The sequence below is a fragment of the Myotis myotis genome, unplaced genomic scaffold (genome assembly GCF_014108235.1).
Source record: "Myotis myotis isolate mMyoMyo1 unplaced genomic scaffold, mMyoMyo1.p scaffold_m19_p_4, whole genome shotgun sequence".
NCBI classification, from domain to species: domain Eukaryota; kingdom Metazoa; phylum Chordata; class Mammalia; order Chiroptera; family Vespertilionidae; genus Myotis; species Myotis myotis.
Genome location: NW_023416346.1, coordinates 118462495 through 118477261, shown reverse-complemented (window position 1 = coordinate 118477261; position 14767 = coordinate 118462495). Strand labels below are relative to the sequence as shown.

General features: G+C 49.4%; 1 protein-coding gene across 1 annotated transcript in view; it reads left to right on the top strand.

The window, feature by feature from the left end:
• The first annotated feature begins 4217 nt into the window (after positions 1–4217).
• The window catches only part of PTCHD1 (patched domain containing 1), a 60935-nt gene continuing 50385 nt past the window's right edge, over positions 4218–14767 (top strand). Inside the window, exon 1 of the mRNA XM_036305968.1 lies at positions 4218–4819. Coding sequence (XP_036161861.1) covers positions 4469–4819 — 351 coding nt within the window. The 5' untranslated portion in view covers positions 4218–4468. The remainder of the gene's footprint in view (positions 4820–14767) is intronic.

Below are 14767 nucleotides of genomic sequence, written 5' to 3'. Positions count from 1 at the left end.
GATCAAGTCTAAAGCTGTCGTTTGTTTTTTAAAAAATAGAATAGTCACTCTTATTAGCCAGGATAGGGACATGTTTGGTCATTTTTATAGTTTGGAGAAGGTTCATGTTTGTGTTCAGGCATGATTATGAAGTGGTTTTAATTTTGTCTGGATCCATCACAATTATGGGATGACTTTATCTGGTATCAGTGTTGTGGGGAATGGGTTTTGTTCAATAAGAGCCCACCAAAGTTTAGATGTGAGTCCCATGTCAGCTCTTACCAAGTCCAGCTGACAACACCAGGCCAATTTTGGATGGCAGGGGTTGATTTTATTTTTCACACACACACATTCAGAGAAGACTAGAATGATAACAAATATCATTTACTATGTGTTTGTGATATTCCATGCCTTTTTAGTGGCTTATGTCTTTTAAAAAATATTTTTCTATTGAGTTCAGAGAGGAAGGGAGAAGGAGAGAAATAGAAAAACATCAATGATGAGAGAGAAAATCATTGATCGGCTGCCTCCTGCATGCCCCCCATGGAGGATCAAGCCAGAAACCCCAGCATGTGCCTGGACCAGAAATCTAACCGTGACCTCCTGGTTCATAGGTCAATGCTCAACCATCAAGCCACACCAGCCAGGCAGTGCCTTATATCTTTTCACCTATGTAATCCTCACTACAACTCTATGGGGTGGGTACTGTTATTATTGCCATTTTCCATAAGTGTGGCATAAAGAGGTCAATTCCTTACCCAATGCATCATCACAGTAAGTGGTGGAGTAAGGATTCAACCTAATGGTTATGGAACCAACAGCCCTAACCTTTATATATATAATGTTGTCTGTGTGTGCAACAACTTATCAACAGAGGTTACCTTTGAAAGGTGGTGGGAGTACAGAGATACAGAGATTTTTTTGTTCCCTTCTTTTTCTTGTTATTTTTAATTTTTCTACAATTAGTATGTATTAATTTGTAATCAGAAAAAGGAATCATTTACTCATGTACTGATGGATGCTCTGTTCCCAAGGTCACTGTCCCAAATGCAAACTCAAGTCTGTGGTGGTGGCAATGCTCCCCTGAATGTCTGATCGAGAGAGGAGACACTGCCCTCTCTCCTCTTTCTTGCCCCAGCTCAATTTTGACAACGCTAACTGGATTGTACGCAATAAAAAAAGTGGCAGAAAGATCAACTCGCAGGCTGTTGGGTGTCTCAGAATTAAAGCAGGCAGGGTGGACGTTTCCCCAGACCTCCGTAAGGACCATTAGGAAGAGTTGGAAGAACTAGAAGCACATGCCTTGGCCTCAAAGGAAAGGCCCTTTCCGTGTGGGAGGACAACACTCCCACCAGGCCAGCTGAGGGATGCTGGGTTTCTCCCGCTCTAAGACTCAGCCCAGGCACGGAGAGAGGGGACGCCAGCGCTTCAGCCAGCTTGAAAGGCTAACATTCAAAGGCCAGAAATGCCAGGGATGGGCGAGAACCAAGGTTAGGAGGGAACCATTGGGAGGGACAAAGACTTCAGAATAAAAGGAGCGTCGCCAAAATGTGAAAACTCCCAAAGAGACCTGTGAGCTGGTTTCCCTTCTCTTACCTCTGCCGCTGAGCTAGCATCAGAGCACGTGCAACATCTCTGTTCACTCCCCGCGCAGAGACTGACTTTGGGCCTCCTGAGAAGTGCCCACCCACCAGCTGCCCCCCTGCTCAGCCTTAAAGAAGCCTAAAGAAGTAGCTCCCGGTATTTCCCACTGCCGCCGCCGTCCCCCCCTCTCCCCGCCCCCCGCCCCCTGCGCCTGCCTTTCGGTCTAAGGGCACCCACCCTGTCATTTAGCACCTTGGCTGCGCAGTGGTGGGTGGTTTCCCAAAGCGGGTGCCCTAGCAGCCCCCCGCGCTCGCCTCGCCGCTTGCAGGGGCACAAGTCAATGAGGCTTTTCCCTCCGCGATCATCGTGAATCAGCAAAGCGCTGCAGAGCAGCAGCGGAACCGCAAGCAGAAATGAAGATGCTGGGGGAAGGGCACGAGCGGAGTGTAGCAGGGGAATTTCTAGCCCCTCCCAATATGTCCCTCCAGGGGAAGGCAGTACGGAGTGGCGTGGGGAGGTGCTGGCTGCTGCTGCTGGTGAACTTGGGCGCCCAAGAGGAGCCTTTGGAAGCAGTGAGCGGTGTGGGGAATAGCGAGGGTGAGCAGAGAAAGTGAAGGAGAGTACAGAGGGCTGGAAGGACCTACGGAGCGCAGGCGGAGCAGAGCGGTTGCACCCCCGGGCTGGGCGGCGTAGCAGTTTTAGGTGCTGGTGAGGGACTATAGGAAGGAGTGTCTAGTCTGATGGAAGGAAGAAGAGAAACCAAAAAAGGAGGATTTCCCAGCTCACGACTTCCTGTTTCCAACCTGCAAGTTCCCAAGTTCAGTTTGAGAAGTGCAGGGCCGCTTGGCATTGGGAAGCAACACCTCCCTGAGTCGCGTTCTCCCACCCATTTCCCTCTCCCTCTCCTCGTCCCCTCTCTTCCTCTTCCTCCTCCTCTTCCCCTCCTCTTCCTCTTCCTCGTCCTCCTCCTCCTCGCCCAGTCCATCGTCCCTCAGCTTTGGTTAATATGCATGTCCATGTTCAGTAGTGCGGGCCACAGTCCAGGGATCGCGCCTCTATTTGCGGCTTGACCCTTCGTATTAGGAGGCCAAGCAGGAGCTACCAGAGGCTTTGGGATGCGAAGGCTGAGCGCTAGGGGAGGAAAGCCTGGGGACCCCCTCGCCACGCCCCAATCCCCACCCCCATGGCCGGACTGAGCGACTCAGTGGCCCAGACTCCAAGATCCCGCTCGGTCTGCGCTGCAGTGGATGGACCCCGGGGGCTGGGAGCGCGCAACGAAAGGCGCTAAATTGTACCTGTGCATGGCCGTCCCCGCCGCTGTTGGTCTATCCCGGGCCCGAAGCCGGTGCCCGCCTTCTCGGGGAATTCTCTGGAGGGGGAATTCGAGGGGAACCACAGTGGCTGCCTGATAGCTCGAGGCTGGTGCTCACACGTACACGCCCAACTTTGTCGAGCCTTCGGCGCCCAGGGGCTCCCCCGCGCCCCCTGCGGCTCAGCACGCTCAGAGACCGGTATCTCTCCAGGTCTGAGATAAGGGGTCCCCCACTCCCCACATTCGCGCATTTGAGGAGGAGAGAGTCGGGTGGAGGAGAGAAGGGGAGTAACGCTACGGACTCCCAGACCAGCTGTTCTCAAACATTCTACACCCGCACGGGCGCCCGCTCCAGCCCCGCCTCACCAGGTCCCCCAGACCCGCCTGTGACGACAGAGGGGGGAGGGGGAGGACGACGCGGAGGCGGAGGAGGAGGAGGAGGAGGAGGAGGAGGAGGAGGAGGAGGCAGGGCGGAGAGCCGAGAGTCTGAAAGCACCAGAGGCTTGGTGACCCGTGGCTCCAGCGACTGACCATCATTAGCAACACTTTTATTACTGGGGGACGGGGCGGGGAGGTTGAGGGGCGCGCAGCAGAACTGCCCAACCCCAATCCGTCTGGAGCGATCCTAAATGAGGGTTTGGATAAAGATTCTCCACAGGCGCCTTTCGGGCGGACGTACCCCAGACACGCACCGGACCCCGTGGTCCCGCGGAAACTGCAGTGTTGGGCTATTTTAAATGGCTCTTACTTGAAAGGAGGCGTGATTTCCACGTTCGAGCGTCTTCGCTCCCCACCCCCTCTCCGCACCAGCCAGTGCGCGCCACCACCTGAGCTTGGCGAGAGCCAGAGCGCACGCAGTCTTCAGCCTCCTCCTTTCCGCCTCTGGGGGAGCTCGGCTCTGAGCGGGTCCGCCTGATGCCCCCCGGGAGAACTCTTTACTTTTTGTTTGGAAAATCGGGGCCATTTCTTTATTCATCTCTGGGTCTCCCCGGAGGATACAGGGGAGGAGAAGGCGTGAGCGGCGGGCCGGGGGAGGGGAGCATGGGGAGGGGAGGGGACTGGGTGTAGCCTGGAATTCTCAGTCCTCGTGTTCCTAGGCTGGCGCGCAGAGTCTCCCCGGGATAGCGCCGCCGCCGCTCCCCGCGCCACCCCGTCGTTGGCCTTCGGGGTCGGGTGAGTGGGGTCATGACGCGCCGCGGGGGCTGCCCCGGGCCCCTTCCGCGCTGAGCCGGGAAACGACCCAGCCGCGCGGAGCCCCTCGGGCGGGGAGGCGGCGGAGGGTGGGGAGGGCGCACGGGGTAGGGCGGGGTGGGGGCAGCGCGGAGGCCGCCAGGCTGGGGGGCTCTCCGGGCCGGCGGGGCCGCGGGCTGGAGGGCGTGTCTCTGGCCCGAGGGGACCAGCCCGAGGCGCGGCGCGGGACTCCCCGATGGTGGTGCCGCGGCTCCGGGAGAGCTCCGGGTCTCGCCTTCGCTTTCGCCGCCGCCGCCGCCGCCGTCGCCACCGCGGGCGCCACCACCGCCACCGCCGCCGCCGCCGCCCGAGCCCGCGCCGAGCGTGCGCCTCGCCCTCCTCCCGCGCCCGCTCTGCTCTAGGATGCTGCGGCAGGTTCTGCACAGGGGCTTGAGGACGTGTTTCTCCCGGCTCGGCCACTTCATTGCCAGTCACCCCGTCTTCTTCGCCTCGGCGCCCGTGCTCATCTCCATCCTGCTCGGCGCCAGCTTCAGCCGCTACCAGGTCGAGGAGAGCGTGGAGCACCTGCTGGCGCCCCAGCACAGCCTCGCCAAGATCGAGCGCAACCTCGTTAACAGCCTTTTCCCGGTCAACCGCTCCAAGCACCGGCTCTACTCGGACCTGCAGACCCCAGGGCGCTACGGCCGGGTCATCGTCACCTCCTTCCAGAAAGCCAACATGCTGGACCAACATCACACCGACCTGATCTTAAAGGTGAGAGGGGGACGGGCGCGGGCAGCCTCCGCCGGCGCCGCTGCCGCGGCTGGGGCTGGCTGTGCGCGGGGTCCGGGCTGAGAGCGCCGCCTCTCCTATCCCAGGCGGCTGCCGCAGGGGCTCCCCTGCACCTCGCGCCCCTCGGAGGCCGCCCGGGGCCTCCCAGCCTCCTGGGCGGGAGTGTCCGGGTCCAGACCCGGAGCTGCCCTCGCCGCCGTCGTCGCTACCCAGACAGCTGCTGCAACAGTTGGGGCGGCGGCAGCCAGGGTGCTGTGGTCAGTGCGCTTGTTTTGGTTGCCGTGGTCTTGGGGGTTGGGCGTCTTTGGGGTAACTGGGCCAGGAAGGAGCAGAACAAGAAAATACGTACTAAAAAGTCCTGCTAGTTGAAAACTGAATACTATGCATGAGGGGATTCAGAGACCTCCTCCCGCCCCTCGTCTTTTCTCTCCCTTCTGGCCCCGGGAGTGTTTTGAGAAGGGCTCTTTGGAGGGGCGATGAGGAGCAAAGGAATGTGAGGTGGGATGGTGAGGAAAATGCCTCCTTCCCACCCACCCAGAAAGAAGCGTGGTCCCTCACACGGACAGGGGCTGCCCTGCTGCCCTCTCCCCGGGAGCCAGGTAGCCATCTCTGTCTGCTCGGGTAGGAAATGATGTTTGTAATTCACAGGTATTTCATCTTTCACCTCCTCTCCTTCGAAATGCAGAAACTTCTTTGGGAAAAGAGGGGATTCCGCGGATCCACTTTTCTTGGGGCGCCTTTGGGCATGAGGTTGAGGGGCAAAGCCAGAGGGTGAGAACACGAGCCAGGCTGTGTGGCCCTGACCAAAGCACAGGGAAGCAAGCGGCTGGCTAGAGGGTGACTCTCACGGAAACAGGTTGTGCCAGCATCAGCCTGCGGTGGGAATCTGGTGTGAAAAGTGAGGTTCATAGTGATAACTTTCTGCAAGTTCCTAAGCAGAGGAGTGGGGACTAAAGATGGAGAAGCGGAGACCTTGGGAGGGAAAAGCAAAAATAGGTGAGACTACTCCATGGGAGTCCCTGGGGGGCATTATGGGGCTTGTTTACTTAAGGTGCTTCCCTGGGGTGGGCAGACCGGAACCAGTCCCAGATGGAGCCCTGGGGCAGAGGGATGGGAGGGGCTGCTTTTGCGTGGGTCTCTGGTCTAGAGCTGGGATTAGAAGCTGGTTAGATTGCTCTTCTTCTTATCCCAAGAGGAGTCAGCCAGTGAACCTGGGGGACTCTGTCCTCTTTTCCTCCACAGGTAACCCTTTATCTCTAGAGACAAGCTAACTTACCTCCCTCTATCTGTTGACGTATTATCAATCAGTAATTAGTAATGAGGGGAATCTGACTAGGGACTCAGTGGAATCAAGGCATTCCCACATTGGGTGGCTTGTGATATTTTTAATGGCACACACATCACACATACTCACTCATCACAGAGCCTTAGTAACATTAATCCCAAAATATTTGCTTTTCTCATGATTATATTTCCAACATCAAAGTGTTTCCCCCCAATACCTCAGTGAACGTATTTTGGCACACAGATACAGCTCCCAATGCTTTCTCACGGAAACACGTAGTAGTTTCATCACAGGCTTAAGGAAACTATAATTTAGCCAATCCTGATCGTTGGAAAGCTGCCCCATGTTTTGCTAGATGATCTACTAAATGATGCTTCTCTTTGTATTTCTGGTCCCCCCCCCAGGTGATGTTTCCACTGGCTTCCCCCCTCCCAACAAACCCCCATGCCTGTGTGACAGGCAATCACCAATTACATTCACTCTCAAGGTTAATGAGACATCAACAGGCACATCAGATCTCTTTTCACCTGGACTGTTTCTCTCCTATTTGACTTTGATCTGTTCAAGACAGAAAACTGTATTATAAGAGAAAGTTGGAGAGAGGAGGAGACTGGCTTTGCATCCCTGTCTAAAGGGCAACTTTAAAGGACAACAGTCCTGCCAGTGAATTGTTTTAAGAAATGGAGTGCTTTTTCATGTTCTAGGTGTCTGGGAAAAATCAAAACCCAGTGGAATAGTGCTCAGAACTGATTTCCAGCAGCTGGCTCTCTGGTCAAATAAATTCAAACAGCTTATAAAAACACAGACTTATGACACTGAGGGGATTGCCTTTGATTTTATGTATCCATTTTTTTCTTTCTACATCCAACTCCTATATTTGGTAGGTATGGAGCCGAAGGACAGAAAAATGGACCTTCAGTAGTCATGGTAATGTAAAGTGTGAGAATGAGCGCTTCTTTTCTTTCTTTTTTTCTATTAGAGACATGATGAAGACGTGTCCTTTACAAAAGGTGTCAGGAGTGGGAGTCACTGTTTCTGCCCTTACTAGTGTTATGCTGATACTTGGTTGCTGGCATCAAGGACAGCAACTGACAGTTAACATTGTACACAACACCAGCCAGCCCCTGCCTGGTTTATTGCACTGCATTAGAAGTGAATTGGACAAAGCAGAGTTGGCTCAAGGCTTTTTCAGGCCCCGCTGGGAAACTAGAGGAAGTGACTTACAGGGCCATGTCCTTCACTCCTCATAGCGTTCTTGGTCGTACCTCAGATTCACATCAGATACCCACTGCAGGCTGATTCAATGAAGGAGATTCTTCTTGGGATATTAGTCTGGCTACTTTCTGATCGGAAATGGACTGGACTAGGATGATGACAAAAAATAAAAACCCAGGTTGTTTTTGAAATATAATTGAGAGTATCACAGAAAAAAAAAATCCACATTTGAAAAGCCAGCTGATCGGATTTGGAGGAGCTTTCTGAAATTTGGGCAAGGGATATATGATTGCCATCCTCTGACCGTGCAGCATAGAACTGAGCCCCAAACTATGAGAGGGGTGACTCTTCCTCACAGTGGTTTCCTCTGCAGGCTGTGTGGCAAACATGTCATTTTGGATGAAAGTGAGTAGCCTGATGGTGCTGCTAAGGGATCCACCATTAATTTCTGAACCTCTTTAAATAAATGTTGATCTTCAAAAGTCTTCATTTCACTAGAAGATTAAATTTAGCTCATTATCATATTTTAACAGAAAATACACGATGTTTCTCTCAGAGCAAATTTCTGGGTAGGGTCTCACGAGTTTTAATAGAGATGTTTTTTCTTAATCATCTAAAATGAAGCACAAGAAGGTCTTGTTGATAATTGTTCTGGGCTGTGATCAAGACGATACTTGATTTATTTCAGAGTCATCTGCGGACAGTGAAGAACCGGTTCAGTCCACTCTTTGTAATGATGCTATCATCTTTATAACAATTTATAAAATGTAAACATCAGGATGTTTAGATACAGTAAGTGCCTCGGGGTAGGCAGGAAAGTGCTGCAATTCCATTTTACAAGTGCGAAAACTACTCTTTAAAAATTAGCTGATTTGTCCATGAAAAAAGACAAAGACAGAGCCAGGACTGGGACCCAGGGTGTTTGACTCCCAGCACAGTGCTCTTTTCACTATAATGTACTGCCTTCCATATGATAAACTACTTGAATGATTTAAAATGTACATTTTTGTTACACAAATGAAGGATATTTGACCAAAGTCTCGTACTCATCCCATACAGTTGTTCTTAACAGTGGTTAGTAGATCATAAGAACTAGAGGCCCGATGCACGAAATTCATGCAAGAGTAGGCCTTCCTGCCTTGGCTGGTGTGGCTCAGTGGATAGAGCATCGGCCTGCAGACCAAAGGGTCCTGGGTTCGATTCCAGTCGAGGGCACATGCCTGGGTTGTGGGCTCAATCCCCAGTGTGGGGCGTGCAGTAGGCAGCCAATCCATGATTCTCTCTCATCATTGATGTTTCTATCTCTCTCCCTCTCCCTTCCTCCCTGACATCAATAAAAATATATTTTAAAAAAGAGTAGGCCTTCCTTCCCCTGGCTGCCAGCACCAGCTTCCCTCTAGCACCCGGGACCAGGGCTTCCCTCTGGCCGGTGGCAGGCACTCAGGACAGTCCGGAAGGTCATCCAGAAGCACGTCTGGTCTAATTAGCATATTACACTTTTATTATTATAGATTCTCTTGACCGATTCTTCCTGATGTCAATGAAAAGCCACAGAGTGTTGGGCAAAAGTAGGCTTCCAGTGTTAAGTATCTGAAACAGAGTTTATCCTTGTGTTATTATGTATTAATTATTGTGTTATTTTTCATATGAACAACTGTAAACCTACGTTGGCCCCACCCTGTACAGAAACTCTGAGTGTCCAAAGTAAAACACAAAATATTTATGAAGAGCGCTATCCAAAGATAGAAATATCGAATCTTTTTTTTTTTTTTTTAATATATTTTATTGAGTTTTTACAGAGAGGAAAGGAGAGAGATAGAGAGTTAGAAACATCGATGAGAGAGAAACATTGACCAGCCGCCTCCTGCACACTCCCCACTGGGGATGTGCCCGCAACCCAGGTACATGCCCTTGACCGGAATCGAACCTGGGACCCTTCAGTCCGCAGACCGACGCTCTATCCACTGAGGCAAACCGGTTTCGGCGAAATATCGAATCTTTTACTGAAAAAAAAAATCTCTGGATGAGGAACATGGCAATTTGAAGTTTGAGCGCTGTTCACTGGCCGGGTTCAATGATTCAACTCTAGTGCCTCACACAGTCCCAGGTGCCTCATGGACCCTCAGCAAATACTTATCAAATGGGCCAGCCCTGGTTTACTCAGACCTTATGTGGTGGGTCAAGAAAATTCCCCAGAAACCACTTTAACATAGATTTTCAAAATGACCTTTTTATTTTTACAACTTTTCAGGCAGTTGATAGGCTTCTCTCTTTCCAAGAAATCATTTTTCTGTCCTTGTTAATCTCTGTATATTTCAGTTTTGAAATTGGATAGGTTCTTTGTAGGATTTTTTTTTTTCCCCAAACGGAGGGAGGCGTTGAAATGCAGACGTATTTCCACTTACTGGGGAATGTCATTTTGTTCAAATACCGAGTTTCTATTTTATTGAAACTTTTTATGTTTTCCAAGAAGGGCAGAATAATTGCTAGCTCAGGGTCACGAAGACCTGGTAGCTGCATCAGGATCCCAGTTTTTCCAAATACGACCTCAGCACTTCCCATCATTAAGGGACTCGCCAACATTTCCCTATAGTATAAGGATCAGCATATGTAAGACTATTTCCAAGATTAGAAGTTTTTACATTTTTAAAAACATATATCACGACAAAAACAAAGAAAAATATGAGGTGGAGATGGCATGTGGCTCTCAAAGCCAAAACTGTTGACTCTTTAGTCCTTTACCTGAAGAAGTTCCTGTCCTGTATTCCAAACCTTGCTTACTAGGACATTTTCAAGTAGTCAGTGCTGTTAACCTCGAAGGCAGTGGTTCTCAACAGGGGCAGCTGTGCCCCCCAGGGGACACTCAGCAGTGATTGGGGACATTTTTGATTGGCATAACTGGCAGTGGGTTGCTGCTGGCATCTAGTGGGTGGAGATCATGGATTCTGTTAAACACCCTGCATGCACAGGATAGCCCTGCACAGCAAAGAATTACCTGGTCCCAACCCTGCTTGTCTGTTTCCTCTGTTTTATTTTTTGGGGGGGGGTGTTTGGGGGGTTTCTTGCAGCTGCAATGATTATATAAAATGAAAAACTGCCAAAATTTTCTAGAACTTTGGGGGCAAATAGCATGACCTCTTAGGAAATGCTCTTTGGGGCAGTTGGGCAGAGGCCAGATTTTTCAGGGTGGCCTTCCCCAAGGTGGAGTTATCTTGCTCTCTCCTCTAGCTCTGCCCTTGATGGTCTAAGTCCCACCGAAGAGGAACCCAAGAAACGGAATGCAGTGTAACTGCTTGAATGGCAAAGCTGCTGAATTGACCCTGGCCTTGAGATTTGTCAGAGTGCCCGTTCCCGGCAGTTCTGACCCTCACTCTGTAGCAGTCACCCGCTGGGCCGGGCTTGTCCTGAGCGTGTAAGACGCCGCTGTGAGTGGGGACCTGCCCAGGAGGCGGGAGGTGGTGCTTTGTTGCCTAGTTCATCTGCTTTGTGTTTATGAACATAAAATGTCAAAAGAAGAACTTGCATCTAAGGGACAAGGAATCAAAGACCCTTGGGTTTGGAAGGCACCTTAAAGGTCATTTCCGCAGATGCTAATGCCGCAATCTGCTCTTAGCATCTCAGGGTGCTTTGTTTGCTGACAGGTGCTGTGACATCGTGGGCAGTCCAGTCCTTTCGGTGACTTTTCTGAGGGCAGTATTTGTGTATCTTCTGGACCAGCCAACTGCCTTTTAAATTGTTTTTTAATTTTTCAATGATAGCTGGCATTCAATATGACCTTAGTTTCAGGTATGCAGCATAGTGTGGCTTTGCGCTTTATTTTTGCACTGGGGGAAATTTGAAAAGAGATCAAGATTGCTTTTCATTCCCCTTTGATTTCATAGGAGGAATATCCAAATAATCCAAGCATAATATTTTTCTAGGGTTGTCTGGTTTCTGAGTACATTTCATTTGTGTGACTAGTATCCTCAGATGCCCACCTGGCGCATATCATTTCGATTTGGAGAGCAGTCTTTTACTTCCCCATGTGTATAAGCACTTGGGACAGACTTTGGGTAAACTGCTAATTAAAACTGAAATTTAAATATAAAGCTGGCATGTGAGAAGAAGCCCACCTTCTTAATGACTCATAGGATCTTGATGGATGCTATATTAGACTTAGAGAAGGGTGATTTTTTTTAATTAACACAAAAAATGAACCTCTCAGGATTCGCCAGACTTAGAAACCTCACAAAACAGCTGCACATTTAACTGGCGACTCCTTAGGATAACTAAGAGGAGGAGAAGTAAGCTAAAAGAAATGGTTTGTTTCCTGCCTCAGCGGTTTCAGCAGCTCTTAGCACAGGAGGTAGAGAGATGCAAGGTACTGGGGATCTGATCAAGTTTGACTTTGTGGGACGTGCCATCTGGTACCTGACTTTGGGGCTCAGTGTGAGCCCCAAGTGATACGTGAGCTAGACCTTTGAAGTCACCTGCTCGGTAGCACATCACAGCAAGCAGGCCTGTCTGCCGCACTGCCTGTGCTACCGCCACATGCCCGGAAGGCCACAGAACTTCCGCGGAATCCTGCCAGACTGATTTAATGACCAGCAGGGGAGGTGAGTAATCTCTAACCTTTAAAGGAAAAAAAAAAAACCACACACACAAAAAAACAGAAATCAACACCACTTGGTATTTCATATGGGAAACCCTGAATAATATGCCGTGCCTTCAACTTCAGAATGCAGATTTTGAACAAAAGGAGGCAACGAGGGAATGAGGAAGCTATTTTTATCTCCTCGCTCTCGAAGAAATCCTCTTGAGCATATTGTTTCTGGTATTTTGAAAGATGCCCCTTGTTAGGTCTTCTCCTTTAGGTTTAATTTGCGGGTTCCATGTACAATCGAGATGAGGGTTGGAGTACAAGCAGTTACCATGGGAGGTAATGTCCGAAAACACCGGTAAGGGAATGGGGACTTGAAAGAGGGAGTAGCAGGAAGCCAGTCAAGGGAGTATTCTCAAGGAAGCGTCCACTGTGGGCACCCAGGACTCCGTTTCACTGGAGAACTCTGGGAGGCACTGTAGAACATGTGACCAAGTTATCCCCACTTGAGATGGAGAAACTGGATATTTATTCCCCACCTCTCCGGACACCGGTAGTTGATCCAGCTGCATCCGGGAGCATTCAATAAATATCTGGCCATTTCAGATGCTATATGTGTCCCTATAATCAGAATTGGTTCTGTTGTTGTTGTGGAAAAGCATCAAGTAAAAGAGCTGCAGGGCTTTGCAGTAAGTGGTCTTGACGTGCAGGGGTGAGTGTGAACTGAGAGGATGTGGTGAGGCCATAAGAAAATCTGCCCTAAGGATCTTAACCCCCACCTGGAGTTACACATCTGGAAGCTGAGGGCCCACATTCCTATGGGGTGTTCATCCCTTCACTCAACAACATGGCCGTGACCCCAGCTCCATGAAGCTTACAGGCAAGAATGATCCAGCATCGCTGTTTGGTTTATTCTTGAACTTGATAAGCAACTGCCAGTTTGCGTTTTGTCACTGGATGGTGGTAAACATGATTCCAAACGGGGCCTGGACACCAGTGGGCCTTATGGTTTTGTATGCCAACCCTTCCACCACCCCCCCACACACACACACACACATTTAAGTACCCCGCCCTTCCCTCTTCCTATTAGGAATACAAGAGAAGTCTACAGGCCCCCATTTTCACACATCTACTTTTTTAAAAACAAATTTAAGTTTATTTGAGTGACCTCGGTTATTAAAATTATATAGGTTTCAAGTGTACAATTCTATAATGCATCATCTGTGCACTGTATCGTGTGTTAACCACCCAAAGTCAAATCTTCCGTAACCATATATTTGACCCCCTTTACTCTTTTCTACCTCCCCCCTTTCCCTCTGGTAACCACCATACTGTTGTCTGTGTCTATACGTCTTTGTTCATTTGTCTTGTTTGTTCATTTGTTACTTTCAGTTTTATACCCCACATATGAGGGAAATCATGTTTCTAGATTTTTTCCATCTGAATGGTAACAAGAGATAAAGATGGCCACTTTACACATCCACTTTTATTGTTCTCTCTAGAACTGCATTCACTCTATGTCAAACTTACATGTCTCCTACTTTCTAAGACCTTCCAGAATGGCTCCTTCCCTCCTTTAAATCCGTCTGGCTTTCAGTCATATCCATATTCTTGAATGCTTAGCTATACACTATTATATAATTTGCTGTATTGTCACATGTTAGTTTCTCTTCAGCAAGATCATAAGCGCTTCAAGCACAGGAACAATGTCCCATAAAGTATTTCCAAATCTCTCTTAGAACCTAGCATAATGTGGACTGTGCAGTAGGTGCTTAATAGAGAGTTGCTGGTCGATGACTTATAGGATGGAAAATGTTCTCTCTTTTCCCCATTAATTTATTTGGGTCAAATATAATTTTGTCTGCTAGCATGACCATGTAACTTCTTTAAATCTGTCTTTATTTTTTGATTCTTGGTTCCAAACTTGATGGTAAGCAATAAGCATCCATTCTGCTTCAGGATCTCTGACATTTACTTTATATGAGGAGAAATTCTTAGGAAACTGAACAACTGACCACCTTCTCTGGTCCGAGTACAGTTTGGAAAGATGTAAACTTGACCTCCTTATCCAGTGGCCCATTCCCATGCGGGAGGGTGGAGCACTCTGCAGTTCCCAGGGAGCACCCTGAAAGTCAGCTCTCCACTACACGTGTCCTTAATTAAATGAACTAAAGTCTCAAAACTTAGGCCACAAATATACTCAAATCTATAATAATAAAAACATAATATGCTAATTAGACCAGACGTCCTTCCGGACAACCTTCCAGACAAAGCCCAGACTGTGAGGGAAGCCTGGGTCCCCGGTGCCAGAAGGAAGCCGGTGCCAACAGCCGGGGGAAGGAAGGCCTACTCTTGCACGAATTTCGTGCATCAGGCCTCTAGTATAAACATGAAGCACATTTTTTTTTAAATATATTTTATTGATTTTTTACAGAGAGGAAGGGAGAGGGATAGAGAGTGAGAAACATCGATCAGCTGCCTCCTGCACATCCCCCACTGGGAATGTGCCCGCAACCCAGGTACATGCCCCCGACCGGAATCAAACCCGGGACCCTTCAGTCCGCAAGCTGACGCTCTGTCCACTGAGCCAAACCAGTTTCGGCTGAAGCACATTTTTAAAAATCAAGGACAAGTAGTTTTTCCAGATGTAACACCAATGTTCAAGAGATTATCCTGATGTTACTGAGTCGTTCTTAAGGGAGCTCATGTGAACAGAAAGATTTGTTCTAAGAGGTGAACTTAAAAATATGATACTGACAAAAAAATCAGTGTTTCTCTAGTAAGTTTAACGGAAGCACTAGAACTAATTTCTCAGCACTGGAGATGACATTCCTTTCCCCATTTCCCATGG